Source organism: Hyla sarda, chromosome 4 (genome assembly GCF_029499605.1).
Source record: "Hyla sarda isolate aHylSar1 chromosome 4, aHylSar1.hap1, whole genome shotgun sequence".
NCBI lineage: Eukaryota > Metazoa > Chordata > Amphibia > Anura > Hylidae > Hyla > Hyla sarda.
This window is the reverse complement of record NC_079192.1, coordinates 137,924,816-137,943,824: the sequence shown is the minus strand read 5'-3', so window position 1 is coordinate 137,943,824 and position 19,009 is coordinate 137,924,816. Positions and strand designations below refer to the sequence as shown.

At 42.8% G+C, this 19,009-nt stretch overlaps 1 protein-coding gene across 9 annotated transcripts in view; it reads right to left on the bottom strand.

Moving 5' to 3' along the window:
* FBN1 (fibrillin 1) overlaps positions 1 to 19,009 on the bottom strand; it is a 267,073-nt gene that overhangs the window by 49,627 nt on the left and 198,437 nt on the right. For all 9 annotated transcript variants that reach the window (XM_056572267.1, XM_056572268.1, XM_056572269.1 and 6 more), the window contains 3 exons: positions 2,637 to 2,759; positions 1,319 to 1,441; positions 798 to 923 (listed from right to left, as the gene is read on the bottom strand). In XM_056572267.1, the coding sequence (XP_056428242.1) occupies positions 798 to 923; positions 1,319 to 1,441; positions 2,637 to 2,759 (372 nt within the window). The remainder of the gene's footprint in view (positions 1 to 797; positions 924 to 1,318; positions 1,442 to 2,636; positions 2,760 to 19,009) is intronic.

Below are 19,009 nucleotides of genomic sequence, written 5' to 3'. Positions count from 1 at the left end.
ATAATTACTAGCACTATTTATAGAGTCTTTATAGATAAATAGATTTCCAAGTAATAGGGACAGTTTTCAAACAGCCTACTGCTACTTTAAAGGGAATGTGTTGCCTAGATTTTTTTCTGATTAGAGTCAGATACAGAAACATATTCTTTTTTTTCCAATCTGTTTCTATTTACTGCTTGTAATTTTTTTCTATTTTACTTTTTGTATATTATATTGGGGGCGGCCATTTTGCCCAAGCTGTTTTAACAGCATATAGAGGCATGCTTTAAAGCAGCACCTATGAACATAGGTACAATAGTCTGGAACAGCTGCATAATCGCTACAATAGAAGAGCTGAAGAAGTTTGGAGGAATGCTTTGTGAGCTGTCCAGAGGTCCTTCCAAAGGGGTAGGAGGCTGACCTCTGAGCTGCAGCTATTGTTTTATTTATATACTGGTGTCACTGCTGGTAAGTGATCTGTACAGGAAGGCTCAGTCTATTTTTAGGCCTAGTGGTCACAATGAAAATTACATGGTTTCAGTATTATTTTATATATAAATGGTAAAATGGAAAATTTTCAAAACATTACTTAAATTCTTAAAAATATCTTTAAACATATATACTTGATTAAAGCAATAGGTTATTTTCTGATGACACATTCCCATTAGGGAGGCAACGTACCATTGTAATGTTTGACTTTCACACAAGCAAAATCAAAACTACTCTACTCAAGTCAGGACTACTTGTGATGTGGCATTTTAACCTAAGCAGACATTGGTTGTTTCTTTGAACCCTGTGATACCTTTAGCACATCGTACCTTCACATGTTTTCCCATCAACACTAGGTAAGAATCCCATGTCACAGTCACAACGATATCCTCCTGGAGTGTTAAGACATTGACCATTTCCACATAGATTGACGTTTTCTGTGCATTCATCAATATCTGTTTAAAGAGCAGATCGTTTTATTAAACACTTTACTTCTTGGCATATCTTATAGTTCACAATGTGTTATTGAAGCTAAAATCTCTTTCCCTGTTGTTGTAATTATAAAACTCCATTCTTACAAGGATGACCTAGTCGTTGGCAGAAACACTACAAAATCCGTCTACCAGACTAAATTTGTAATGCCTTTGCTAATCTGCTGCAGTGATTTCACCATGAAAACAGCAACCGCTATGAAAAAAAAGAAGTCTATAAGAATATGACACCATCAAAGAGTTTCTTTCCTACTATAGTGCAAAAAAAGATAAAAAAAAAAGATTACTTACAACAATTTCTTTTGAAGTACAACTTCATCATTAATAATATGAATGGAGCATCAGTGGGCCAAACTCACCTTTGCATTCAAATCCATCTCCTGAATATCCTTCCTTGCACAGACATCTATATGATCCCATGGTGTTCTTGCAGTTTGCATCCTGACTACAGAGATGGGTTCCATTTGAACATTCATCAAGATCTGCAAGAAAAAAGCTGTATTTTCTATTCTGTTTTCAGTAAGCAACACAACCCAAAATGCTACAATCCCACTTCTTTCTGAAACAGAAGGACACAATGTTTGTGTGGCCAACAAACACAACAAGGCAAATTTAATGTTGGGCATGCATCATTCATGCTCAAGATCCTCTTTAAAGTCGTTTCCACAAGCCCCATTGGCCTATAAGTTGGCAGCGTGCATGTTCGCATATTTGCTACATTACAAGTCCTCCACACTGTAGTTGTGTGGTGAGAAAAATTTGGAATTTGGGACTCCCAATCTAGTTATCAGTGGAGTTCCCAGCAAGGAAAACCACATTGATCAAGTGATAAATGTTTATTCTGAAAGATCTTAAGCATTTAAAGAATTAGAAAAGTTCTCAGAATTAGTTAATACTATCATACTTTCATTCAATGCTAGTCTGTCTGATATTGCAGAGATACTGTAAGAAATATGTAATAATTACCATCTTTGTCTCCAAGGATAAGTCGTTTATCTCCTCCTCTCTATCACAAACCTATACTGGGATTTGTCTAATGCAGCGAGACGGAAATTGCAGAGAGATGGGGAGTAGTAATATCTAAACTTTCATGTCTCTGCAAAACTTGATCAAAACTTTTGACATGTCTCTGCAACATGTGCAAAGTTTTTCTATAATGACAGAGACACTTAATTTGCTTTAAGTACTGCAGATAATCCATGACAAACAGTATGGGCATGTTTATCTCCAGCCTACTTTTACAATTAACTTGACATTTGGGGCCTCATGTACTATTGTGTTTCCCTTTAAATTGTGGTGAAAAAAAAGCATGGGAAAATGCATTTCACTCTATTTATTAATGGCATGCACCAAGCATGCATCAAAGTTTAGTTATTTGTCCGAACAATCTGTCATTTTCTGCTTACTTTCCAAAATGTTGGCATTCTTTTTTTTTTTTATGATCTGATTAATTAATGATATTTTAAACGAGGTTTATGCTGTCTTTTGACCTTCAGCAGAGTGGTTAAAAAATACGGCGCCAACTGGTGCATTTTCGATGCAAGCTTATATACATGTGGGACCCCATTCATGCATATCATGAAAAAACGAAGAAAAATTCACTATGAAAAAAGAAGGAAATCATAGAAAATGAGGCCCTTAGTGGTGAAAATGTATTATATTGATCAATTACCATACCTGTGCACTTGATTCCATTTCCTACCCATCCAGGGCTGCAGCTACACTTAAAACTTCCAGGTAGGTTTGTACACATGGCATGCCTGTCACAATTGTGAGCACCAATCTCACATTCATTGACATCTGTTATGAAAAGACAGAAAAAATTATTAAATTGTATAAACAAAAAGAATATCATCAGAACCAAAGATATATAAATGTACTATCTGAGTTTGGCCTTGATATTTCTTTGTTCTTTACTTTTAATGTTTACTGTAGTAATTACTATGTTAAATCATTTATATAGGCTATAAAATTGATGACTTATTGTTAAGAATTGACAGAACAAAACAGCAGAAGTCCTTAATGGATGTTACGCCGAGCGCTCCGGGTCCCCGCTCCTCCCCGGAGCGCTCGCTTCACTCTCTCCGCTGCAGCGCTCCGGTCACGTCCTCTGACCCGGGGCGCTGCGATCCCGCTGCCAGCCGGGATGCGATTCGCGATGCGGGTAGCGCCCGCTCGCGATGCGCACCCCGGCTCCCCTACCTGACTCGCTCCCCGTCTGTTCTGTCCCGGCGCGCACGGCCCCGCTCCCTAGGGCGCGCGCGCGCCGGGTCTCTGCGATTTAAAGGGCCACTGCGCCGCTGATTGGCGCAGTGGTTCCAATTAGGGTAATCACCTGTGCACTTCCCTATATTACCTCACTTCCCTTGCACTCCCTTGCCGGATCTTGTTGCCTTAGTGCCAGTGAAAGCGTTCCTTGTGTGTTCCTTGCCTGTGTTTCCAGACCTTCTGCCGTTGCCCCTGACTACGATCCTTGCTGCCTGCCCCGACCTTCTGCTACGTCCGACCTTGCTTCTGCCTACTCCCTTGTACCGCGCCTATCTTCAGCAGCCAGAGAGGTGAGCCGTTGCTAGTGGATACGACCTGGTCACTACCGCCGCAGCAAGACCATCCCGCTTTGCGGCGGGCTCTGGTGAAAACCAGTAGTGGCTTAGAACCGGTCCACTAGCACGGTCCACGCCAATCCCTCTCTGGCACAGAGGATCCACTACCTGCCAGCCGGCATCGTGACAATGGAGCACCATGGCTTCTTCACAGCAATACCTGGCACAGTAGCATCTTTGCATGCCATTGTGAATAACAAATAAAATCTACATATAGTTACAGAATAAGGTTAATGGTTAACCCCTTAATGCATGTTGGTTACATGTATGTGATGGAATGCTTTGTCTAAAGATTCCATTGCAAGGCTTGACAAATTTAGTGCAGAGCCAACATGGAGCAATCTAAAGCAATCCAGTCACCAAGGCTGCAGTGTGTTTGGAACGTCATCAGGAGAGCTGGGAGAGCACATCATGCATGAAAGTAAACAGAGGGCAGGGGCTGGCTGGAGCAACAACACTGGACACAACAAAGTGAGCATCGTCTGTTCTAATATGTTACACCGCTAGCAGGCCAGAATTTGTTTATGCTTTATTTAAATTGGAGAACTACTTTATTGGAGTCCAAACCTGCCATTATTTAGTCCAAAATAAACAATGGTTGAAAAGTTGAGCAAGTACTTTTTAGCATATAAGACCTAACTACACATAAGAACGATTCCTTGCCTATCTATGAAATCAGGTACAAAATCCAAATGGTCAAACTTCCTACACAAGTCTTATCTGGCTTTCCTGCCTCTGATATCGTTTTCTCCAATATGTACATTATATAGAATAACATAGGTATTGCTCATAGCAACCAATCAGACTAGATTAAAAGGGGTATTTTAGCCCCTAAAAACATATCCCCTGTTCACAGGATAGAGGATAAGTGTCTAATTACAGGCGGTCTGACCACTTGGACCCTTCATAATCTCTAGAATGTACATGCATGACCCACCACTTTATAGAAGTGGGAGACAGGGTTTACATACTTGAGATTGTGGCGATATCCAGCGTTTGGACCCTCCACAATCACAAGGGTTGGACTCCTATCCTGTGGAGGTGATAACTATGCCAGATGGAAAGTTGTGACATATATATTTTTTTATTTTTTATTTTTTTCTTCTTTACAACGGTCTTACATATAACAGTGCTAATACATGAAGCACATGCATACATCTAAAATTATCTTTCTACTCTGGGATCCTTTAGGCATCTGCTGGTATGTACATATAAAGACAAGACAGGACAAAATGTTGTTTGTTCCCCGGATGTGACTAGCTTGTTTGATAAACAAGTAATATCAGATGAAAATCCTCTCCAATGTCAGCATAGCTGCCCTGCACTGATCCATTGTGCTCTCAGCTAGGACATATCTTTTCCCACAGAGCTTGAACAGCTTGAGAAATTAATATTTTGTAGATTGTCCTGTTTGTGAAATGTGGAACATGTCATATTTATGAAGACAGAAGGAAAGAATTGCACAAAGATATATTGGGATCCTTATAATAGTCCCGGGAGCTCGAGGAGATTCCTGTACTAGCTAACAAAACAAACACTACACATATTCTGGCAGTGGTCCTTAGAGGAAACTAGACACAACTAACTAATCCCTCATATTCAGGCAGTACTGAAAACAGATTGTACTGTACCTGTGCAGCCTATATAGTGGGAAAATGACTTCAATATCCTGTCTAAATTATACATGTATATTGGTAGTGTGAAATTCTATTAGGAAGTACTGACAGATAATAATAATACATTTTATAATATAGGCAGAAAAAATACAACATTGACTGCTGGAGATGTAAATAATTATATAATCAACCATATAGAAACTATGAATCCAGCCCTGGTCATGAGCACCAGTCTAACTTGCATATACTTGGCATATTGTAATATTTAGTTTATTATTCTGTGTATATATTTCAAATTATTTAGTTAAAGTTCAACAAGACATTTAAAAACAAAAGGAAATCCTCCAAATAACTTTAGATGTTATAGTATAACCAACAAATATAGAGGGATGTGGTGATTTGCTTTGTGGTTTGGTCAAAACCATAATAGGATGTTTATTAGAATTGATCCAAAGCCATTCTTCCCAGGGAAAATGTTATTCATGCAAATCTTGGCACAGTGCGTAGCTTTCAGATTGATCTCCTGCCTGACTGTCAGTTACCCAAGAACAAACTCTCTGGGAACAATTTACATTAGGAAATGTAACTGTGCGTAAAGTTTGTCGTCAGAACAGGGAAAGAGATGTTTTGTAAAACGCAGAAACACAAGTTTACAAACAAATCTGTAGAATTTAGATGCTTCAGTGACTGAACAGCATTTAAAATTTCATACCATGAAAAGAGCGATTGTTACGCCGAGCGCTCCGGGTCCCCGCTCCTCCCCGGAGCGCTCGCTACACTTCCCTCACTGCAGCGCCCCGGTCGGTTCCACGGACCCGGGGCGCTGCGTTACCACCTCCGGCCGGGATGCGATTCGCGATGCGGGTAGCGCCCGCTCGCGATGCGCACCCCGGCTCCCGTACCTTACTCGCTCCCCGTCAGTTCTGTCCCGGCGCGCGCGGCCCCGCTCCCTAGGGCGCGCGCGCGCCGGGTCTTTGCGATTTAAAGGGCCACTGCACCGCTGATTGGTGCAGTGGTTCCAATTAGTGTTTACACCTGTGCACTTCCCTATATCACCTCACTTCCCCTTCACTCCCTCGCCGGATCTTGTTGCCCTAGTGCCAGTGAAAGCGTTCCTTGTGTGTTCCTTGCCTGTGATTCCAGACCTTCTGCCGTTGCCCCTGACTACGATCCTTGCTGCCTGCCCCGACCTTCTGCTACGTCCGACCTTGCTTCTGTCTACTCCCTTGTACCGCGCCTATCTTCAGCAGCCAGAGAGGTTGAGCCGTTGCTAGGGGATACGACCTGGTCACTACCGCCGCAGCAAGACCATCCCGCTTTGCGGCGGGCTCTGGTGAAAACCAGTAGTGACTTAGAACCGATCCTCTAGCACGGTCCACGCCAATCCCTCTCTGGCACAGAGGATCCACTACCTGCCAGCCGGCATCGTGACAGTAGATCCGGCCATGGATCCCGCTGAAGTTCCTCTGCCAGTTGTCGCTGACCTCACCACGGTGGTCGCCCAGCAGTCACAACAGATTGCGCAACAAGGCCAACAGCTGTCTCAACTGACTGTTATGCTACAACAGTTACTACCACAGCTCCAGCAATCATCTCCTCCGCCAGCTCCTGTACCTCCTCCGCAGCGAGTGGCCGCTTCTGGAATACGACTATCCTTGCCGGATAAATTTGATGGGGACTCTAAGTTTTGCCGTGGCTTTCTTTCCCAATGTTCATTACACTTGGAGATGATGTCGGACCAGTTCCCCACTGAAAGGTCTAAGGTGGCTTTCGTAGTCAGCCTGCTGTCTGGAAAAGCCCTGGCTTGGGCCACACCGCTCTGGGACCGCAATGACCCCGTCACTGCCTCTGTACACTCCTTCTTCTCGGAAATTCGAAGTGTCTTTGAGGAACCTGCCCGAGCCTCTTCTGCTGAGACTGCCCTGTTGAACCTGGTCCAGGGTAATTCTTCCGTTGGCGAGTATGCCGTACAGTTCCGTACCCTTGCTTCAGAATTATCCTGGAATAATGAGGCACTCTGCGCGACCTTTAAAAAAGGCCTATCCAGCAACATTAAAGATGTTCTGGCCGCACGAGAAATCCCTGCTAACCTACATGAACTCATCCATCTTGCCACTCGCATTGACATGCGTTTTTCCGAACGGCGTCAGGAGCTCCGCCAGGATATGGACTCTGTTCGCACGAGGCGTTTCTTCTCCCCGGCTCCTCTCTCCTCTGGTCCCCTGCAATCTGTTCCTGTGCCTCCCGCCGTGGAGGCTATGCAGGTCGACCGGTCTCGCCTGACACCCCAAGAGAGGACACGACGCCGCATGGAGAATCTCTGCCTGTACTGTGCTAGTACCGAACACTTCCTGAAGGATTGTCCTATCCGTCCTCCCCGCCTGGAAAGACGTCCGCTGACTCCGCACAAAGGTGAGACTGTCCTTGATGTCTACTCTGCTTCTCCACGTCTTACTGTGCCTGTGCGGATGTCTGCCTCTGCCTTCTCCTTCTCTGCTGTGGCCTTCTTGGACTCTGGATCTGCAGGAAATTTCATCTTAGCCTCTCTCGTCAACAAGTTCAACATCCCGGTGACCAGTCTCGCCAGACCCCTCTACATCAATTGTGTAAACAATGAAAGATTGGACTGTACTATACGTTTCCGCACGGAGCCCCTTCTAATGTGCATCGGATCTCATCACGAGAGGATTGAACTGTTGGTCCTCCCCAATTGCACTTCTGAAATCCTTCTTGGACTTCCCTGGCTTCAACTCCATTCCCCAATCCTGGATTGGTCCACTGGGGAGATCAAGAGTTGGGGGCCCTCTTGTTCCAAGGACTGCTTAAAACCGGTTCCCAGTAAACCTTGCCGTGTCCCTGTGCTTCCTCATGTAACCGGTCTCCCTAAGGCCTATATGGACTTTGCGGACGTTTTTTGCAAAAAACAAGCTGAGACTCTACCTCCTCACAGGCCTTATGATTGTCCCATTGACCTCCTCCCGGGCACTACTCCACCCCGGGGCAGAATCTATCCTCTGTCCGTCCCAGAGACTCTTGCCATGTCTGAATACGTCCAAGAAAATTTAAAAAAGGGCTTTATCCGTAAATCCTCCTCTCCTGCCGGAGCCGGATTTTTCTTTGTGTCCAAAAAAGATGGCTCTCTACGTCCTTGCATTGACTACCGCGGTCTTAATAAAATCACGGTTAAGAACCGCTACCCCCTACCCCTCATCTCTGAACTCTTTGATCGTCTCCAAGGTGCCCATATTTTTACCAAACTGGACTTAAGAGGTGCTTATAATCTCATCCGCATCAGAGAGGGGGATGAATGGAAAACGGCATTTAACACCAGAGATGGACACTTTGAGTATCTGGTCATGCCCTTTGGTCTATGCAACGCCCCTGCCGTCTTCCAAGACTTTGTTAATGAAATTTTTCGTGATCTACTATACTCCTGTGTTGTTGTATATCTGGACGATATCCTGATTTTTTCTGCCAATCTAGAAGAACACCGCCAGCATGTCCGTATGGTTCTTCAGAGACTTCGTGATAATCAACTCTATGCCAAAATAGAGAAATGTCTGTTTGAATGCCAATCTCTTCCTTTTCTAGGATACTTGGTCTCTGGCCAGGGACTACAAATGGACCCAGATAAACTCTCTGCCGTCTTAGATTGGCCACGCCCCTCCGGACTCCGTGCCATCCAACGTTTTTTGGGGTTCGCCAATTATTACAGGCAATTTATTCCACATTTTTCTACCATTGTGGCTCCTATTGTGGCTTTAACAAAAAAAAATGCCGATCCCAAGTCCTGGCCTCCTCAAGCGGAAGACGCCTTTAAACGACTCAAGTCTGCCTTTTCTTCGGCTCCCGTGCTCTCCAGACCTGACCCATCTAAACCCTTCCTATTGGAGGTTGATGCCTCCTCAGTGGGAGCTGGAGCTGTCCTTCTACAAAAAAACTCTTCCGGGCATGCTGTTACTTGTGGTTTTTTTTCCAGGACCTTCTCTCCGGCGGAGAGGAACTACTCCATCGGGGATCGAGAGCTTCTAGCCATTAAATTAGCACTTGAGGAATGGAGGCATCTGCTGGAGGGATCAAGATTTCCAGTTATTATTTACACCGATCACAAGAACCTCTCCTACCTCCAGTCTGCCCAACGGCTGAATCCTCGTCAGGCCAGGTGGTCTCTGTTCTTTGCCCGATTTAATTTTGAAATTCACTTTCGGCCTGCTGATAAAAACATTAGGGCCGATGCTCTCTCTCGTTCCTCAGATGCCTCTGAAATTGAACTCTCTCCTCAACACATCATTCCTCCTGACTGCCTGATTTCCACTTCTCCAGCCTCCATCAGGCAAACTCCTCCAGGAAAGACCTTTGTTTCTCCACGCCAACGCCTTGGGATCCTCAAATGGGGTCACTCCTCCCATCTCGCAGGTCATGCGGGCATCAAGAAATCTGTGCAACTCATCTCTCGCTTCTATTGGTGGCCGACTCTAGAGACTGATGTGGTGGACTTTGTGCGAGCCTGCACTATCTGTGCCCGGGATAAGACTCCTCGCCAGAAGCCCGCTGGTTTTCTTCATCCTCTACCTGTCCCCGAACAACCTTGGTCTCTGATTGGTATGGATTTTATTACTGACTTACCCCCATCCCATGGCAACACTGTTATTTGGGTGGTCGTTGATCGATTCTCCAAAATGGCACATTTCATCCCTCTTCCTGGCCTTCCTTCAGCGCCTCAGTTGGCTAAACAATTTTTTGTACACATTTTTCGTCTTCACGGGTTGCCTACACAGATCGTCTCGGATAGAGGCGTCCAATTTGTGTCTAAATTCTGGAGGGCTCTCTGTAAACAACTCAAGATTAAATTAAATTTTTCTTCTGCATACCATCCTCAATCCAATGGACAAGTAGAGAGAATTAACCAGATCTTGGGTGACTATTTACGACATTTTGTTTCCTCCCGCCAGGATGACTGGGCAGATCTTCTACCTTGGGCCGAATTCTCGTATAATTTCAGAATCTCTGAATCTTCCTCCAAATCTCCGTTTTTCGTGGTGTACGGCCGTCACCCTCTTCCCCCCCTCCCTACCCCCTTGCCCTCTGGTCTGCCCGCTGTGGATGAAATTTCTCGTGATCTTTCCACCATATGGAAAGAGACCCAAAATTCTCTCTTACAGGCTTCTTCTCGCATGAAGAGATTCGCAGATAAGAAAAGAAGAGCTCCTCCCATTTTTTCCCCTGGAGACAAGGTATGGCTCTCCGCTAAATATGTCCGTTTCCGTGTCCCGAGCTATAAGTTGGGACCACGCTATCTTGGTCCTTTTAAAGTTTTGTGTCAAATTAATCCTGTCTCTTACAAACTTCTTCTTCCTCCTTCTCTTCGTATCCCTAATGCCTTTCACGTCTCTCTTCTTAAACCTCTCATCCTCAACCGTTTTTCTCCTAAATCTGTTCCTCCCACTCCTGTTTCCGGCTCCTCGGACATCTTCTCTGTCAAAGAGATTTTGGCCTCTAAAAAGGTCAGGGGAAGAACTTTTTTTTTAGTGGATTGGGAGGGTTGTGGTCCAGAAGAGAGGTCCTGGGAACCTGAGGACAATATCCTGGACAAAAGTCTGATCCTCAGGTTCTCAGGCCCCAAGAAGAGGGGGAGACCCAAGGGGGGGGGTACTGTTACGCCGAGCGCTCCGGGTCCCCGCTCCTCCCCGGAGCGCTCGCTACACTTCCCTCACTGCAGCGCCCCGGTCGGTTCCACGGACCCGGGGCGCTGCGTTACCACCTCCGGCCGGGATGCGATTCGCGATGCGGGTAGCGCCCGCTCGCGATGCGCACCCCGGCTCCCGTACCTTACTCGCTCCCCGTCAGTTCTGTCCCGGCGCGCGCGGCCCCGCTCCCTAGGGCGCGCGCGCGCCGGGTCTTTGCGATTTAAAGGGCCACTGCACCGCTGATTGGTGCAGTGGTTCCAATTAGTGTTTACACCTGTGCACTTCCCTATATCACCTCACTTCCCCTTCACTCCCTCGCCGGATCTTGTTGCCCTAGTGCCAGTGAAAGCGTTCCTTGTGTGTTCCTTGCCTGTGATTCCAGACCTTCTGCCGTTGCCCCTGACTACGATCCTTGCTGCCTGCCCCGACCTTCTGCTACGTCCGACCTTGCTTCTGTCTACTCCCTTGTACCGCGCCTATCTTCAGCAGCCAGAGAGGTTGAGCCGTTGCTAGGGGATACGACCTGGTCACTACCGCCGCAGCAAGACCATCCCGCTTTGCGGCGGGCTCTGGTGAAAACCAGTAGTGACTTAGAACCGATCCTCTAGCACGGTCCACGCCAATCCCTCTCTGGCACAGAGGATCCACTACCTGCCAGCCGGCATCGTGACAGCGATCAGCTGGTGGCCACAGGTCTGACTTCTGACTCGCCCAGAGATCTGTTGTCGCTGCTGAAGAAAGATGCAGGCAGCATCATATTCCCCCTGCAGCTACCGAGGATGCTCAGCAGCACTCTCACAGAAAGGCTCAATCTTTTTATATAAATTTCTCTGCCATTTCAGCTGACTTTCCTCTAATGTGTATGGGCTGCTTTTGGAAGGCAAAGTTTGATCAACTCAGAGAAGCCCTTAACAATATAAAATGGGATAATGTCCTCAAAAACAAGAATACTGACACTAAATGGGAGACTTTTAAGAATATTTTAAATTCCCACTATAAGAGTTATATACCTTATGGGAATAGAAGGGTCAGAAATAAAAGAAAACCAATGTGGATGAATAAAAATGTTAAGGGGGCAATAAATGACAAAAATAAAGCATTTAAACTACTAAACCAGGACGGCAGTGAAGAAGCATTAAAAAGCTATAGAGAAAAATGTAAAATATGTAAAAAAAAAAACTGATAAAAGCCGCAAAAATAGAAACAGAAAGACTCCTTGCCAAAGAGAGTAAAACTAACCCGAAAATGTTCTTTATTTTTATAAATAGCAATAAGGTTAAAAATGAAAGTGTTGGCCCTTTCAAAAATGATGAGGAAGAAATTATAGACAGGGATCAGGAAAAAGCAAATAAACAAATTCTTCTCCACTGTATTCACCGAGGAAAATGAAATGCCAGGTGAAATATGGCGAGATAAGGTAAACTCCCCAGTACAGGTCACCTGTCTAACCCAGGAAGGGTTACAGTGCCGCCTACAAAAAATCAAAATAGACAAATCACCAGGTCCAGATGGCATACACCCCCGTGTTCTAAAGGAATTAAGTAATGAAATAGACAGGTCCCTATTTTTAATATTCAGGGACTCTATAGTAACAGGGAAGGTTCCCCAGGACTGGCGCATGGCAAATGTGGTGCCAATATTTAACAAGGGGTTAAAAAGGTGATCCTGGTAATTATAGACCTGTTAGTTTAACCTCTGTTGCATGTAAATTGTTTGAGGGTTTCCTAAGGGATGCTATTTTGGAGTATCTTGATAAAAATAAATGTATGACTCCATATCAGCATGGCTTTATGAGGGATTGGTCCTGTCAAACTAACCTGATCAGCTTTTATGAGGAAGTGAGCTCCAGACTGGACATGGGGCAATTGTTGGATGTCGTATATCTGGATTTTTCCAAAGCATTTGATACGGTGCCACATAAAAGATTGGTACATAAAATGAGAAGGATTGGGCTGGGGGAAAATGTGTGAAAGTGGGTAAGTAACTGGCTCAGTGATAGGAAACAGAGGGTGGTTATAAATTGTACTTATTCTGTACTTATTGTGACTGCTACTAGTGAGGTACCACAGGGGTCAGTCTTGGGTCCCATTCTATTTAATATATTCATGAATGACCTTGTAGAGGGGTTGAATAATAAAGTACCAATCTTTGCAGATGATACTAAACTTTGTAAAGCGGTAAACACAATAGAGGACAGTGCACTGTTACAAATGGATCTGGATAGGTTGGAGGTTTGGGCTGGGAAGTGGCAGATGAGGTTCAACACTGACAAATGTGAGGTAATGCACATGTGGAGAAAAAATCTACACTGGGATAATGTATTAAATGGTAGAACACTTGGGACGACTGGCATGGAAAATTACTTAGTTAACAGTAAATTTAGCTGTAGTGACCAGTGTCGGGCAGCTGCTGCCAAGGCAAATAAAATCATGGGGTACATCAATAGGGGTATAGATGCCCGCGACAAGGAAATAATTCTACCACTGTACAAATCACTAGTCAAACCACACATGGAATACTGTGTCGAGTACTGGTCACCAGTGTACAAGAAATATCTAATGGAGCTGGAGAGAGTTCAAAGACGGGCTGCTAGAGTAATACGGGGAATGGGAGGACTACAGTATCCAGAAAGATTATCAATATTAGGGTTATTTAGTTTAGAAGGGGGGAATCTTAAAAGGAGGCTTAGGAGCGACCTAATAACTATGTATAAATATATCAGGAGACTGTACAGATATCTCTTACATGATCTATTTATACCCAGGACTGTATCTTTAACAAGGGGACATCCTCAATGTCTAGAGGAAAGAAGGTTTCTACACCAGCACAGACAGGGGTTCTTTACTGTAAAAGCAGTGAGACTATGGAACTCTCTGCAAGAGGAGGTGGTCATGGGAAACTCTGTAAAAGAGTTCAAAAGGAGTCTGGATGCATTTTTGGAGAGTAATAACATTACAGGTTATGGATTCTAGCTTTATAGGGACAAAAGGTTGATCCAGGGATTTATTCTGACTGCCATATTTGGAGTCGGGAAGGAATTTTTACCTCTAGTATGAGGGTTTTTTTTTTTGCCTTCCTCTGGATCAACTCAGTAGGGACTCATTAGGGTTATAGGTTGAACTTGATGGACTCTGGTCTTTTTTCAACCTTAAGAACTATGTTAATTTATGGTAAGTTCACACAATGGAATATCCGGACGGACATTCCGCATACAGTGGTTGCCGGCTGAATATGCCAGCACTAGGGCCGCTAGGAAAAGCACCATAGATCTCCATATACAGCAATGGATTTCCAAGGGTTATAGGTTGAACTTGATGGACTCTGGCCTTTTTTCAACCTTATGAACTATGCTATTTTATGGTATGTTCACACAATGCAATATCCGGACGGACATTCCGCATACAGTGGGTACCAGCTGAATATGCCAGCACTAGGGCCGCTAGGAAATGCACCATAGATCTCCATAGACAGCAATAGATTTCCAAGTGGATTCTGCTGAAAGTATTCACATGTCCATTCTTTCTACGGAGGCCAGAATCAGGAATCCTGTGGAAGATGTTTCTGCCATAGTAATTCCGCTGTGTGGTCAATGCTGCAAAATACCATTGAAAGTAATGGGATTTTGCTGCATCAGAATTTCCGGGCGGAATTTTTCCAGTGAATTTCGTCCAGATATTCTGTCTTGTGAACACGTCCTTAAGGTGTGGTTACAAATTCAACCTTTTTTATTGCTTTATTGAATAAAAGGCTAGGAAACAAAATCACAACGAGATTACTCCTTTCAAATCTATTTCTCAATCTGTATTCAATAACTGCAATTAAAGTGGTATTCCAGGATGATGAATGTTTGATCACAGGACGTCTGACTGACCTCTGAGACCTCCACAATCTTTAGAAAGGTGATCCAATCCTCTCTGCTGAATGGATAGGTGAGTTGGCACATGTTCCATTTATTGTCTATGGAAGTACTGGAGATATCTAAGCATGTACTTGGGTATCTTTGCTGCCCCCATACACAGTGAATGGAGCACATACCGACCCATAGGTCCATGTTCCAGAGATCACAGAGGGGTCTGACCTCTTGAATCTGCAGATAGGGGATACATTTTTAGGGACTGGAATAATTCTTTAATAATCTTAACATGTGAACCCACCCCAAAGGGGAGAAATATTAAAAGTAAATGATTAAAAAGATTCTACTGGTGGGGCTGCGTGGCAAGGTAATGCAATATGCAACATCCTGCAGCCCAGTAAGGAATTATAAAACACTTCTATGCCATTCTCCATTATAGTAATGTATGGTAATACATTGCTTTTTTGTGAAAGGAGCCATATAGTTCATATTGCTTCTGTAATAGCTATTGTTAAGTATTCTAATGGGCCTTGTAATTGCTGATAAATTATTAAATTGCAACCTAGCAACTGCCAGAACTCTAGAACTCTTTGTCATAGTTTACATTTTCCCATAGGGATCTCCTGTTCTCATTACTATAACAATTCCATCTGTTACAGAGGTAACAGCAAAACTTTTTTTTCCTGAACTCTCCTCTAAATTCTACTTAGAAGGAGAAAAAAATGTGTGTGGGTTGGGAATGTGCTGCATGACAGTGGGTGGATGCTGAAACTGAGAGATTAGGAAAATAAAACATGTTTATTTGTGAACATGGAAACAATCCACAATGACAGGGGAGATGAAGTATTTAAGCTAAAGCTAATGAAGCCCAAAGGACAATGACTGTAGATCTGTTGGACAAATTTCTAACATATTCCGATTTTTTCTCACTCCCATCTTATTTTTTTCCTACTGAAAGTTGAAGAAGATAGTTGTTCTAATAAGCTTAATAATTGAAAAGGTACCATGGTGCACATTCTACAGAGACAACCCATGTAGCTGCTATGGGGCCTCCAAAAAGAGCAGCTCTGGTTGAATGTATCCCTAATTTTACTGGGGATTGTTAACATGTACAGAGATCCTGTCTCCCAGGCCCTACAAAGATTAAAACTCATGGATAATGGGAAAGAGATGGGAGACAAGCATCTATCCCTCCTGTTTCAGTTGGTAAGCGATGGTGGTGTCAACCAGCACCAAAAGGTGAACCAAATGTAACCTTTGCCTAATGGTTCTATTTCATGAATGTATACTCGATAATATATTAATTTCACAAATTTAACAACACCAAAGCTACAATTTGGCTACTAATGAAGTAGAAGGTTGTCTGCCTTGTACAATGCTTGATCAGAATTCGGCTTTGTTCTAGAACACAACCGGCCTCCATCAACTTCAATGGGCAATCAACAAATGCTTCAGTATATTCTGGAGCACTTCTTTTTTGTTTGTTTGTTTATTTTCCAAATCTGACTTTTATTAAAGTTTTATATGGGACAAATCAGTGCACATGAAAAGTTGTGATAGTCTGTAACCATCAGGAATCGTATTTTTGACCAATATGGTTGGATGTCTAAATGGTATCTATGCCACCAAAAATATATACCCTTTTTAACGCTATAACCCCATTTAAATGGCAAATTACTTGTATTCAACATTTAGAGATTCATCTTACCATATCTACTACGTCCAGTACATGTACTCGGCTAACTATCTCCCCCCCCCCCACAAAAATTAAAAACCCAATTGGAACACTTAAGTATTTCTATGCTCTCTTGGATGAGTTGGAAAAACTACCTTAAAACATAACTTTTATTCCCCAAGTACTTTATACACTATAGTCCCTATAGCCCTAAAGAATTATTTCTTTACATTTCTCCTGGAAGCTTTTGACAGATTCCCATGGACTGGGAAAAGAGCATGAGTGCCACACAGACTGTTGATATTCTAAAACCTCATAGAGGAGGCATGGGTATCCCATGTGTCTGCCTCTATTACTCGGCAATCCATCTGAACAAATGGCTGCACTTAACCACACCGCAGAATCACCTTCTCTATATAGAGCTAGATATGCGACTGCTAGAGGATCTCTGGAGCACTTGTTGATCTATCATCAAGTGAACCCTTGGAATTAAATGACTTTCTGTGTTATCTAAGTCTTTATTTGAGTCCATTGAGGAAATATCCACAGAGCAGGGAGAAAAAGTAAGTGAACCTTTGTACAGTTTTCAAAGAACTAATTAACAATAGGGGTTTCAATTTAGTACATAAGATTGGAAGTGTGGGTTTCACCGGTGCTTAGTCCAGTAAAAAAAAAAAAAAAAAGCAAGTGAAAGCCTAGTTACTAATATATCTGTTTCTCTCAATAATGGCTAGTGTAAACCATTTTTAAAGACATGACATACAGACAAAAAATTTGAAAAGGCGACAAAAGCAGATCTTAAAATCTGACTGTACATAAACTGTTCATCATATGTCTATTACTAGAAAAAGACTGAACAGCAACAGTGTTTAAGGATACTACAAAGGATATCACTGTTGTTCTGAAAAAAATAAATAATATATATATATATATATATATATATATATATATATATATATATTGTATGCTGTCTTACGTTTGCCTTAGACCACCTGAATGTTCCACACCAACTGTGCGCCAGTGTCAAAACCTCATCCCAAATTTGAAGCATGATGGAGGAAGCTTCAATGTGGATGATGTAACAAAACAATCATCCAAAGTAAACAAGTAAATCAACGTAAGAATTGTTGACATAGATAATTTATCTTTTAGAGTATACTATTTAGATACTGTGGCACAAACTAAAGAGAGTGGTGCACCCAAGGCATCCCAGAAAAGCTGATGAACTAAAACCCATTTACAAGGAGGAATATTCAAACATTTCTTCTCAGCACTGTGCAAATCTTATTTTCAGCTACAGGAAGCAGTTAGTGGAAATAATTGTTGCCAAAGAGGGGAATGTAAAGGATTAAATTAAAGGGTTCCATTACTTATTCTCTCTGCACTGTGGATGTGTACTCAAAAAGAAAATACACGAATAGTACAACAGTTTGTTCATTATTAATTGTTAGATTGTCTATAAAACTTTCACTTACTTTTTCTTAGAACTGTATAGCTTTGTAGAAGGGAAATTCTGTATAACTATTTATTTGATTGACTTATTTAAATAATTGGCTAATGAGTCCAGTGGGTGTCCCTACTTAGTCCATATGAGCTCTTCCACAGAGAATCCTGTCATTCAGCTGGATCAATCATTGGATCCAGAAACCCGATAAACAGAGATGTACTGTAACTAACTTAAAGGGGTACTCCGGTGAAAACCTTTTTTCTTTTAAATCAACTGGTGCCAGAAGGTTAAACATATTTGTAAATTACTTCTATTGAAAAATCTTAATCCTTCCAGTACTTATTAGCTGCTGAATGCTACAGAGGAAATTCCTTTCTTTTTGGAACACTGAAGACATCATGAGCACAGTGCTCTCTGCTGACATCTCTGTCCATTTTAGCAACCATGCATAGCAGATGTATGCAAAGGGCAGCATGTTGGCTTAGTGGTTAGCACTGCTGCCTTGCAGTGCTGGGGCCTTGGGTTCAAATCCCACTAAGGACAACAATAAAGATTTATTATTATTATAACGTCAGCAGAGAGCACTGTGCTCGTGATGTCATCAGAGAGCATTCCAAAAAGAAAAGAATTTCCTCTGTAGTATTCAGCAGCTAATAAGTACAGGAAGGATTAAGATTTTTAATAGAAGTAATTTACAAATCTGTTTAACTTTCCGGAGCCAGTTGATTTAAAAGAAAAAAGGTTTTCACCGGGGTTTTCACCTTTAAGGACAGGTTAATACAACATTTCTATAGAGCTTTTCTCCTATATAAATCAAACACAGATTTTTTTTAATTTCTATATAATAATCTGCACAGTATTTTCTACTATTACATATGCTGTCCAATGAGGATGAGAATGAAGGACAACAAAAGGGAAGGAACCAAAACAATCTGTAATAGCAGGTGACCTGTCACACCTCACTGATACCTGATGGGCCTGGTTTACCACTGTTGAGGTTCTGTCTTGTATTGTAAAGCAGGTAGATCATTTAAATCTTAAAACTCTACTCTTTCTGCTAACTAAAGACCTATGAGGCACACACTGCTAGGTGATCTTGTTTCCCATGCTGTAAAATACATTTTTCATTCCTGAGTAAGATTAGCAATGTTTTGGATCTGAATCAGTTT